Source organism: Equus caballus, chromosome 30 (genome assembly GCF_041296265.1).
Source record: "Equus caballus isolate H_3958 breed thoroughbred chromosome 30, TB-T2T, whole genome shotgun sequence".
NCBI classification, from domain to species: Eukaryota; Metazoa; Chordata; class Mammalia; order Perissodactyla; family Equidae; genus Equus; species Equus caballus.
Window position 1 is genome coordinate 14,243,735 of NC_091713.1, and position 12,933 is coordinate 14,256,667.

Sequence of the window (12,933 nt, forward strand, 5' to 3'; positions counted from 1 at the left end):
AGGGCTGTTATAGAGATTAGCGTATAAACCTAAAGAAATGAGTTCATCGCATTTAAGGAGTAGAGCAAATAAATAGTCTTATTGGTGAGTTTTATTTTATTTTGCCTTAACCTATTTTCTAAACTCTGTATATCTGAAAAACTTTTCAAAATACTAGAAATTGTTCCTGGAGTTATCTCCTTAAAGCTAGCAATTTGGTATTTACAAAATATATATATACAAAATAGTTGATTTTTTCTTATTAATATAAAAATGATTATAGTGGGTAAGGATGTGGGCTCTGGAGTCAGGTCCTTTCACTTTGAATTCTGACTTTGCCACGTACTAGCTTTGTGACCTTGGCCTATTTATTTAATCTTTCTGTTGCTATTTCCTTCTCTGTAATATGGATGTAATTATAGAACTACTTTGTAGGACTTGTGAGGATTAAGTTTTATATATATATGTGAAATATATATATATATGAAATACTGCCAGATACTTAGTAAGTATAAGTAACTGTTGATTGCTATTAATAATTAGCATTTTGTTCAGATAATGCTGACTATTTGGTCAGGCCACCTAGGGGAAGATTCTAATAAACTGTTTGTTCTGGCCTCTATATTAACAACAATTATTGTTTTAAAACAAAATATGTGGTTTTATGTGTGTATTTAATGATGAAAGTGTATCTAGATTGCTTTATATCACTAGTTGTGTAGCAAAGTGCTCAAAGTTTAAAAATTAGTAAGATAGTTTCCATGAAGATGTATAGTGGATATGTAGCAGTAAACATAGTTTTTGTTTTAAAGGGGCGGGTATGATCTGAACCAAGAAGTATTTTCAAGTTCTTAGATTCTGCTTGTTGTGGCTTCAAAGTATGGTTGCAATGTGTTTTATAACAAAGAAGCGTTTAAAACCAAATAAACACAACTTAAGTTTGAACCTGGGGAAATGACTCCTTCCTCTAAACTGTGATTCTGTCAATGTGTGTGGTATTAACTCTGTGACACGGAAGAAAATGCTTGTGTTGCCGATGATTTCATAATGCTGTGATTTGCCCACCCTTTATCTTAAAAGTGATATAGAAGTCCACTTCTAGGAACATTTTGAGTCATGAATTCAGTCACCCTGAAGTAGGCAAAATTTCTAATTAATGATTGTTACATGAAGAAAATGTTAGAAATTATTGCTAAAAACAGTTGTTTCTAAATGCTTGAAGATGTCCCTGAGCTCATACTGTTTTAGAGATTAGCTCCTATTTTGTTTCCTTAAGTAGAACTTGTATACGTCTATGTATAAAGAGAGAGGGAAAAGAGGAGAGAGATGACTCTATTTTTGCACTGCTTGATGTACTCACAATGCGGCTTTTGACCTGTCATTTCCATTTATGTAATGGGTTTTGAACTCAGAGCTTCTGTAGATGCGGAAGCTGTCTTGAACTGAACCCCGTTATGAAAGGGAGGAATGAGGAAAATGCAGCAAACTATGCTTCCTTTCACTCAACTTATCTGTCCCAAGGTTGTTTTGGGCTTATGAGTCGTGTAGTTTCAGTTTATTTCTTCATATTTTAAGTGCTTTCTCTGCATAAATAAAAATCCACATTTGCTGTTTTCTCCCTTAGAATCATTACCTTCACATTTGACTGTAATTGATTTTTTCTCTTTCTTTTCCTTTTATGTTCTTATAGTTTTATTATATACCTTGTCACATTTTTTTTAGTATGCCAAGTATTTTATTTTATTTTTTATTATTTTTTATTGAGTTAATGATAGGTTACAATCTTGTGAAATTTCAGTTGTACATTATTGTCTGTGAGTCGTGTTGTAGGTGCACCCCTTCGCACTTTGTGCCCACCCCCCACCCCACCTTTCCCCTGGTAGCCACTAATCTGTTCTCTTTGTCCACATGTTTAAATTCCTCATCGGAGTGGAGTCATGCAGAGATTATCCTTCTCTATCTGGCTTATTTCGCTTAACATAATTCCCTCAAGATCCATCCGTGTTGTGGCAAATGGGACGATTTTGTTCTGTTTTATGGCTGAGTAGTATTCCATTGTATATATATACCACATCTTCTTTATCCAGTCATCAGTTGATGGGCACTTAGGTTGCTTCCATGTCTTGGCTATTGTGAATAATGCTTCAATGAACATTGGGGTGTGTGGGACTTTTGAAATTGCTGATTTCAAGTTCTTTGGATAGATACCCACTAGTGAGATAGCTGGATCATATGGTAGTTGTATTTTTAATTTTTTGAGGACTCTCCGTACTGTTTTCCATAGTGGCTGCACCAGTTTGCATTCCCACCAACAGTGTGTGAAGGTTCCTTTTTCTCCACAACGTCTCCAACATTTGTTACTATTTGTTTTGGTTATTTTTGTCATTCTAATGGGTGTAAGGTGATATCTTAGTGTAGTTTTGATTTGCATTTCCCTGATGATCAGCGATGAATAACATCTTTTCATGTGCCTATTGGCCATCCGTATATCTTCTTTGGAGAAATGTCTGTTCATGTCTCCTGGCCATGTTTTGATTAGGTTGTTTGATTTTTTGTTGTTGGACTGTGTGAGTTCTTTATATATTATGGATATTAACTCTTTGTCGGATGTATGACTTGCAAATATTTTTTCCCACTTAGTGGGTTGTTTTTTTATTTCAATCCTGTCTTCCTTTGCCTTGAAGAAGCTCTTTAATCTGATGAAGTCCCATTTGTTTATTCTTTCTGTTGTTTCCCTTGTCTGAGAAGACATGGTGTCCGAAAAGATCCTTTTAATACTGATGTCAAAGAGTGTACTGCCTACATTTTCTTCTAGAAGCCTTATGGTTTCAGGTTTCAGGTTTAGGTCTTTGATCCATTTTGAGTTTATTTCTGTGAATGGTGAAAAAGAAGGGTCAATTTTCATTCTTTTACATGTGGCTTTCCAGTTTTCCCAGCACCATTCGTTGAAAAGACTTTCTTTTCTCCACTGGATGCCCTCAGCTCCTTTGTTGAAGCTAAGCTGTCGATAGATGTTTGGTTTTTATTTCTAGGCTTTCAATTCTGTTCCATTGATCTGTGCACCTGTTTTTGTACCAGCACCATGCTGTTTTTATTACTGTAGCTTTGTAGTATGTTTTGAAGTCAGGGATTGTGATGCCTCCCGTTTTGTTCTTTTTTCTCAGGATTGCTTTAGCAATTCGGGGTCTTTTGTTGCCCCATATGAATTTTAGGATTCTTTGTTCTAATTCTGTAAAGAATGTCCTTGGGATTCTGATTGGGATGGCGTTGAATCTGTAGATTGCTTTAGGTAGAATGGACATTTTAACTATGTTTATTCTTCCAATCCATGTACATGGAATGTCTTTCCATCTCCCTACGTCGTCATCCAATTCTCTCAGAAAGGCCTTGTAATTTTCATCGTATAGGTCCTTCACTTTCTTAGTTAAATTTACCCGAGGTATTTTATTCTTTTGTTGGGATTGTGAATGGTATTGTGTTCTTGAGTTCTTTTTCTGTTAGCTCGTTATTAGAATATAGAAATGCTACTGATTTATGCAAATGCTTTTATACCCTGCAACTTTGCTGTAGTTGTTGATTACTTCTAGGAGTTTTCCAATGGAGTCTTTGGGGTTTTCTATATATAAGATCATGTCGTCTGCAAACAGCGAGAGTTTCACTTCTTCCCTCCCTATTTGGATTCCTTTTATTCCTTTTTCTTGCCTGATTGCTCTGGCCAGGACCTCCAGTACTATGTTAAATAAGAGTGGTGATAGAGGGCATCCTTGTCTTGTTCCTATTTTCAGGGGGATGGCGCTCAGTTTTTGCCCATTGAGTATGCTGTTGGCTGAGGGTTTGTCATATGTGGCCTTTATTATGTTGAGATAATTTCCTTCTATGCTCATTTTGTTTAGAGTTTTTATCATAAGTGGCTCTTGGATCTTGTCAAATGCTTTCTCTGCATCTATTGAGATGATCATGTGGTTTTTATTCCTCAGTTTGTTGATGTGGTGTATCACATTGATGATTTGCGGATGTTGAACCTTGTCACATTTTTATCTTCCTTCTTATGGCATAAATTTTCTCTTCTATGACCTTTCTTTTTTCTGTATTAAGAATGAATTCCTTATTATGAAATTGTGCTTTTTATTCTTATTAAAGAAATAATAAAACAATCTGGCTTATTTTTGTAGCACTGTACTATTATGTAGAAATTAAAATATTTAGAAAGATTAGTGTAAGGCTGTCTTCCTCTTTATAATTACTGTTCAACATTTATTAAGTGCCTAGAGTATTTTGAATATGGGGAAGTACCCCAAAAAAAGGGGCAACATGATCCTGGGGTTTACATCCTGAAAATAGGATATAAATAAGTAGTTATAAATTAATTTTAAAGCATATAGTATCTATTTCCTTTAGTAAAGTATTTACCTTGTTTAATTATAGTAATAATAATGTCTATAGCCAGAAAATGCCTCCAGCATGGCATGTATTAGCAAGAAGGAATCTGGAGTGGAGTGGTCCACAATAAGCCGTGACTGGCTGCAGTGGCACTCTCAAGGCAGAATTATGGAGGGCAGTGTTGTCCAATGGGAATATCATGCAAGCCGTATATGAAATTTTGTTTCCTAGTAACCACATTACAAAAGCCTTTTAAGAGGTGACATTAATTTTAACAATGTAGTTTATTTAACCCAGTAGATCAAAATATTATCACAATATGTAATCAATATTTAAAATTATTTAAGAGTTATTTTACATTCTTTTTATTCATAGTAAGTGTTTCAATTCAGACACATTTTTCATTGGAAAAGCTTGATGTATATTTAGATTTCCTCAAATTTACAGGTGAAAAAGCAGATTCACAGGGCTGGCCAGGTGGCGTAATGGTTAAGTTCATGCGCTTCAGTAACCTGGGGTTCTTAGCTTCGGATCCTGGGTACAGACCTAGCAGTCCTTGTCAAGCTACACTGTGGCGGCATCCCACATAAAATAGAGGAAGACTGGCACAGAGGTTAGCTCAGCAACAATCTTCCTCAAGCAAAAAGAGGAAGATAGTCAACAGATGTTAGCTCAGGGCCAGTCTTCCTCACACACACACAAAACAGATTCACATACCCAATTTTTTCCACACTTACATGTTTTTCAATAACTGAATTGATATCTGTTTTTAAATTTAAATTAATTAAAATTACATAGAAGTAAAAATCCAGTTCCTCAGTGTCACTGTTCACATTTCAAGTACTCAGTAGCCCTATGTGGTTAGTGGCTGCCCTAATGGGATAGCATAGGTATAGAATATAGGACGGCTGAAGATGTCAGCTAAGGGACTGTAATCAAGGTTAATAGTTTAGCTAAATTTTAGTGCAAGAGGAATGATATAGATTAGCAAAAGTTGTTATATTGAAATTATGGGAGCAACATTTTAAGTGAAATTTATGTCTGAATTTTGTAAGATCTGCATCATTTTAAGAAAACAATATGGAGATAATTATAAACTTCTCTGGTCCTCAGATGGTGGCCCTCAGGTTGAGATACTACTAATTGCTAGAAACTGCCTTATAACATTGCCATGGTGAGTGCAGGGTGTGAAATCAACCCAGTGGATCTTCATGAGCATTTTAAGAAAACATGAAATAGTATTGAATAAAATGGAGAATGTATCAGAGTGCTTCATGTGTGTTAGGTTTTAAGATAACTTTGTTTCTGTTATATGTGTGTACTTTGTGTGTATAGGATCTCAGTGATAAATGAATTTCTTGTTGGTTGCAAAATTTTTGAGAATCATTCCTCTGAGGCATACTTTGATGACTGGTATACTGGAGATTGCCTGCAGGTACATATGTCTAAACAAAGCATTAACCACAGAAAACCACAGATTTAGCGATGATGTATAAGTGGTATTGGAATATGTCTGTAAGATGGGAAAATGTAAAATGCTGTGTAATCACCATAATAAACATAGTAACATATGGGTGTGGTGACTTCCTCAACTCTGAGTTGACTATGAGTAACCAAATTTGAATTTGGGGTTAATAGCATACCTTATTGTTTTGGTAACTGCCTTCCTCTAAATTTTGGTTGGACTATAAATTACCAAATTTAAACTTGGGTTGCATCTTAATCCTTAAGAAGAGTCTTGGTTTCTTTAAAAAGTAAAAGTATAATATTTAGGTCTAATTTGTGTGAATTATAGAGAAATGACACTCATAATCTCCTTAGAACATTTAAATAAAACAATTGAGGGGCTGGCCCAGTGGCACAGTGGTTAAGTGCACACGTTCCGCTTTGGCGGTACGGGGTTCACTGGTTCAGATCCTGGGTACGGACATGGCACTGCTTAGCAAGCCATGTTGTGGCAGGCGTCCCACATATAAAGTAGAGGAAGATGGGCACAGATGTTAGCTCAGGGCCAGTCTTCCTCAGAAAAAGGAGGAGAATTGGCAGATGTTAGCTCAGGGCTAATCTTCCTCGAAGAAAATAATAAATAAATAAAAAAAATTTAAAAAGATAATAATAATTGAGTAATATATATTTAACTATTCCTATAATTTTCTACTTATAGTAACACCTGATGTTTAATCTCATCAAATATCCATAAAGATGTATCAAAAATGAAGTCAAATCATACTTGGGATTGAGATGATATTTTTTGACAAAATGTAGATTTCTTTTTGTTACTCTATTACTCTATATTATTTAAAGCTTCTTCCTCAAAGTTTTGTAAAAGCCTCACTTGAATATGTTTGCTTGAAATTCTTTAGCTGTACAGAGTCAACATGTCAAATAACTTTTATACCATGTACGTATTTGGAATGCTGTTTTGCTGCAAGAGGCTGGAAACTTGGGCAGCACTCACTGTCATGCTTTTAAAAAGCAAAATACACCAGAGCCAGTGCTGTGCAGTGAGTGCACTGTGTCGCTGTTTCTTTTGTGAGAATTTGTATAGACATAGGGACTCTCACAGAATCGACATACAATTTAGATACAGCAAATAACTTTGAATGCCCTTTCAACTCTACTTTTTTTTTTTTCTTTTTCTCCCCAAAGCCCCCCAGTACATAGTTGTGTATTCTTTGTTGTGGGTCCTTCTAGTTGTGGCATGTGGGATGCTGCCTCAGCATTTCTTAATGAGCAGTGCCATGTCCACACCCAGGATTCGAACCAACGAAACACTGGGCCGCCTGCAGCGGAGCGTGCAGACTTAACCACTCGGGCACGGGGCCAGCCCCTTTCAACTCTACTTTTAACCTCCAGGTCCCATGCAATGTTAGCACATACTTATTTGAAAATACTAGGTTATCACCTGAGTCTCTTACTCTTTGAGATTTTCCCTTGCTCGAGTGCTTTCATAGAGTGAGATACTGGTGTCCCAGAAGATTGCCCTTTGAAATGCTATTGGTGTAGCATTGAGGGAGAGGAAAGAGAAGGAAGAAGACACAGAAATAACACTATTTATAAATGCAGTAGGACTATAGTGATTAGAAATCCCATTAAGAAAGTTATTCTATTGCTTAAATTAAAATATTCCAATTGAAATGTGTTAGAAATGTAGACAGCAGCCAAATATTGTGTCATGGACCCCTTTATCTCTCAGAGTAGGGACGGGGGGTGCAGATAGGAATCCTGTGCCTGACTTTTTCCTTTTTAGAGAGAAATTGTAGAAAATTAGTTCCTTTACTCTTTTGTGTGTCTAATAATTACAAGGTCCAGGGCAAGACATTCTGAATAATAAAAATTATCTATGGCTGGATTGTGGGTATTCAAATGGCTTAAATCTAGTAAGACATATATGTAAAAATATATAGTGTAGGGCAGTATTTGGGAAGGACTCTGTGTGGTGGTATAGACTGCTGTAGAGGAGTATGTTATCATATGGATCTTTTGGAATGGAGAAGTTAGAGAAGGCAAATTGAAGTGATTTTTGAGCCAGGAGTTGAAGAATTGGTAGGTGTCTTATAAAATAATTACAGGACGTTCACACCTTGGAAAGACCATAAGAGTTAGTGTTGAAAAGCAGTTTACGAAGTTCGCTTTGGAGAATTAAACTAATTATGTCATCACAAAATAATAGATAAAATGTCTTGAGGCGCAAAGGAAAGAATACCTACTTTACTGGTAATAGCTGCTTAATTTAAAAAGTATATTAGTATACCTTAAAAAAAAAAGTTCCCAACAGAAGAAGGTAGGCCATGTAAGAAATGGTGTATTGTGTGGATCCAGCACTTTGCAGGAAGAGAACTTCCAGGAACTTGAACTTCTTGGTCATTAGAGCTGTGTCCTCTGCTGTGGGGTGGAGAGTCTTCACTGGGGTGTACCACAGCTGAAGTGAACTCTTCTTTCAGTTACTCTCTCCTCACTGTCCGTGGAGCATAAAGATTGATAGGTGGCCTCAGCATCATAACTCATCGAAATTCCATTTCTGAACTTACTAACTGAATGACTTTTGACAAGATATGAGACTTGGTCTCTTCATTAGTATAATGGGACTAAAATTACCTCTCTGCTAAGGTATTGGTCTGAAGAGTTTAACTCAGGGCCTGGTATGTGACACTCAACAAAGCCGCGAATGTGATCTGTAATTTTATACTTACCAAGGGGCTGTAATCAGTAATTTCTAGATATCTTAATCATCTGAAACAGGCTGCATAGAACAGATGCGTAAGCATTCCAGGAACTAAATGAGATCTCCCCCTCGTAAGTTAGCACATCAGTATTCTCAAATGGCACTGGTTAGCATTAGTCTATGGTCAAGAACCTCATCGTTTCTGGGAGGTTTGGAAAAGCGCTGTTTCTGAACCTGCGGTCAGGCTATGGACCTGCTCACGTGAACCTGTCAGTGTTTAAAGCCAGGCTGGGAGAGTTCTTGGGAAGCAATAATGGGTAACTTTTATTGAGCACTAACTGTGGGCCAAGACCTCTGCTAAGCACGGTCCTTGCCGTGTTGTCTAAGCCTCAAAAATGGCTCTTTGAGGTAGGTGTTATGGTTCTCCACTTTTACAGATGAGGAAATTGAAGCTTGGAAATGCTAGGGAACTTCTGAGGTCACACAGTTTGTTAAATGGCAGAGCCGGAAATTGAGCCCTGGTCTGCCTGTGCTTTCAGCCATGATGCTGTGCTGCACAGGATTCAAATCAGGACAACGTGGTTTCACATCCAGTTCTACTTCTTTCCAGGAATATGGTCTTAAACAAGCTATTTCCAAGCCTCAGATTCTTCATCTAAAAGACAGAGTGAATTCCTCCATGTAGGCTTGTTTTGGAGGATTAGAAATAAGGTCTATAAAGTACCCGGCACAGTTTCTAATGCATGGTAGAGACTCCCCACGAGGTGGTGGTTATTGTTTAGGGCTTCCTAGACTGCATTCTACCTGCCACCGTCCCCCTTGGCATGTGACCTCTGTGTCTCTTTAAGGTAAAAACTGAGGCTGTTACCAGTTTTAAGGGCTGGCATTTGTCCTACATAGCCACATAAATTTCGTGTCACTATTTTTATTGTGATAAAATAGATATAAAATAGGCCATTTTAACCATTTTTTTAAATTAATAAACTTTATTTTTCAGAGCAGTTTTAGGTTCACAGCAAAATAGAGTGGAAAGTACAGAGTTCTCATGAAATTCTTTGCCCCTACACAAGCACAACCTCCCCCGGGTATGGACATCTTGCATCACAGGGTACAGTTGTTACAATCACTGAATCTACAATGACACGTCATTATCATCCAAAGTCCATTGTTTGCATTAAGATTTGCTCATAGAAGGTTATACATTCTGTGGGTTTTGATAAATGTATAATGATGTGTCTCCACCATTATAGTATCATACGGAACTGTTTGACTGCTCTAAGAGTCTTTTGTGCTCTACCTATTCATCCCTCCCTCCCCACCCCAACCCCTGGCAACCACTGATCTTTTTTCTGTCTCCATAGTTTTGTCTTTTCCAGAATTTCATGTATAGTTAGAATCATGCAGTCTGTGGCCTTTTCAGATTGGCCTCTTTCTCTTAGTATTATGTACTTATGGTTCCTCTATGTCTTTTCATAACTTGACGACTCATTTCTTTTTAGTTGTTGGATGTACCACCATTTATTTATCCATTCACCTACTGAAGGACATCTCAGTTGCTTCTAAGTTTGGCTACTATAAATAAAGCTCTTATAAACATCCATGTGCAGGTTTTTGTGTGGACATACGTTTCACTTTACTTGGGTAAATTACAAGGAGTGCCATTACTGAACCATATGGTAAGAGTATGTTTAGTTTTGTAGGAAACTGCCAAACTGTCCTTCAAAGCGTCTGTACCATTTTGCATTCCCACCAACAATGCATGAGAGTTCCTGTTGCTCCACATTCTCAACAGCATTTGGTGTTGTCAGTGTTCTGGATTTTGACCATTCTAATAGGTGTGTAGTGATATCTCGTTGTTTTAGTTTGCAATTCTCTATTGACATACAGTGTTGAGCATCTTTTCATGTGCTTATTTGCTGTCTGTGTATCTTTTTTTGGTGAGCTGTCTATTCGTGTCCTTTGCCCATTTTCATCAGGTTGTTCATTTTCTGATTGTTGAGTTTTAAGAGTTTATTGTATATTTTGGATGTGTCTTTATCAGATGTGTCTTGTGCAAATATTTTCTCCCAGTCTGTGGTTTGTCTTCTCATTCTCTTGACATTGTCTTCCTTTTAACTATTTTTAGGTGTACAATTCAGTGGCATTAATTACTTTCCCATGGTTGTGCAGCCATCACCACTGTTTCCAAATCTTCTCCGTCACCCTAAGCAAAGACTCCATAACTGTTAAGCATAACTCCCTTTTCCTCTAGCCCTCAGCCCCTAGTAACCACTAATCTACTTTCTATCTCTATGAATTTGCCTATTCCAGATATTTCATGTAAGTGGAATCATACAATATTTTTCCTTTTGTGTCTTGGCTTCTTTCAGTTAGCATAATGTTTCTAAGGTTCATTCATGTTATAGCATGTATCAGAACTTCATTGCTTTTTATAGCTGAATAATATTCCATTGTATGAACATACCACATTTCGTTTATCTGTTTACCCATGAATGGACTTTGGGATTTTTCCACTGTTTTAGTCACATGCACTTTAAAAGTCCTTTGAGTTTGAATTCTCTCCTGATAGTGATCCTGAAGACACTTCATTAAAATAATAACTTTTTAAATAAAAAATTATACTTTATTTAGAATTTCTTTTAGGTCTACACTAAGTTATTCTAGTCTAGTTAAATCATTTTACTTTCTGTATTACATACCTATCAGTGGAGATATGTACTATACTATTAAAGAAAATGATACCAGCCGGGTTTAGATATTTTTAGGTTTGCCAAGCAATTCTTTTATGTCTGAATCAAATAAAATATTCCAGTTGCAAATTATGTTGAAAGCATATGATACAATCAGTATAGGGGTAATGTTTTATTTTGTACTTTCTTTTCATGTTTTAAAGAATTGTGCTTTATGTGTTTCTAAGGAGTAAGCATTTGTTTGTTAATTAGAAGAATTTAAAAAGTCCTATCACTGAGGTTTTTTCCAGAATTACTGGAATATTATATTTGATTCAAACCCAAAAATAATACTTGGCAAGCATAAAAATATATAAATCTGGTTGGCATAATTTTCCTTAAAATGTAATCTATTTTTGGATAATAAGAGGGCATAAAACATGACTAAGAAAGGGCTTGTAATCTATTATGTAGATCTTTAAAATGTTAGCAGGGTCTTTGGAACAGATGTAGATTTTTCCAAGTCTAAACTAGAGCCTAGAGTTAATCATAGTCCTCTTTTTTTTAAAGTTGTATAACAGGAATTTGTTGACACTTCTAAGGTACTTTTCTAGGGCTTATTTTTAGGAAATAAAAAATGTAATGAGAATATAGTGTAAAAAATGCTACCTGAATTTATCCTCACATGCCTTTTCTTTTCTCAATTTATTGAAAAAAAAAATGTCTTTAAGTGTTTTCATTTGCAAATATTGCTGCTGTTTTGGCCAAACAAGGACTTATACAACTAACTTTCATTTGCCTGGTAAGTATCCAGGGATAACATAAGTGATTCATTTTAACAGATAAAACCTCATTTAACTAGTAATTTATTTTGTTAAGGCAGTGATCCCAACAAAATGTGCATTAAAATCACCTAGAGAACTTAGAAAAACATATCAGTACCTGGACTCAATCCTCTGATTTAGTAGATCTAGGATAGAATTTGGACAAGCTCCACAGGTAATAAACATGCAGCCAGGGTTGAGAACCATTGTATTCAAGCAAGAACTAGGTGAGGTGGGGTGGGGTTGAAAGTGGGGAAGAGGTAATAGGAATGAGCTTCAGTCATTTCCTTCTCTTCCCTACTTATAGCCAAACACCACAAGAGAAGAGGAAAATCAAAGATCACTCAGAATCCAGAGTTTAGAAAATGAAGTAGCTTTTCTCTTTTTGTCGTTGTAGACATGGAAGGACTTTAGTGAAACTTAAATGGTTCAACAAAAGATGCTCTAATGGATGACAGTGAAACTCCTACATATAATCTGCAGATAGAACCACAAGATGGATGTCATCCTGGCGACGGTGTGGAAAGTAGAGTAACACTCTTGCCTTCTGCATCAGATGAAAATGAAAATCAGCTTGATGGGACTGGGCATGAGCATCTAACCAGCAGTGACAGTGCCATGGGCAAACCGGAAGTGCTTGAGCAGGACAGTCTCAACAATAATGAAAGCTGCACTCCAAGCTGTGAGGTGGCTGCAAGTGAGAACTCGGAAAACACTCCTTGTGAAGGCCCCAAAGGTGGACAGACTTTCTTGGGAAAGGACAAAAAAGTACCCGGAAAAAGAACTTTAAGAAGCAAAAGAGGCACTGCTAAGAAGATACCACAAGGTATTTTTTTTAATTACTATTTAACTAGTCTTTAAAAATAAGCCGTCTTCCCATCCCATACTGTGTATTCTGTCCTGCATCTTGCTTTTC

The 12,933-nt window shown here is 36.5% G+C and overlaps 1 protein-coding gene across 2 annotated transcripts in view; it reads left to right on the plus strand.

Annotated features, from left to right (window-relative positions):
- Positions 1-12,933, plus strand: part of CNST (consortin, connexin sorting protein) — a 114,240-nt gene that overhangs the window by 31,639 nt on the left and 69,668 nt on the right. For both annotated transcript variants that reach the window (XM_070255583.1, XM_070255584.1), the window contains one exon: positions 12,415-12,843. In XM_070255583.1, coding sequence (XP_070111684.1) covers positions 12,465-12,843 — 379 coding nt within the window. In that variant the 5' untranslated portion in view covers positions 12,415-12,464. The remainder of the gene's footprint in view (positions 1-12,414; positions 12,844-12,933) is intronic.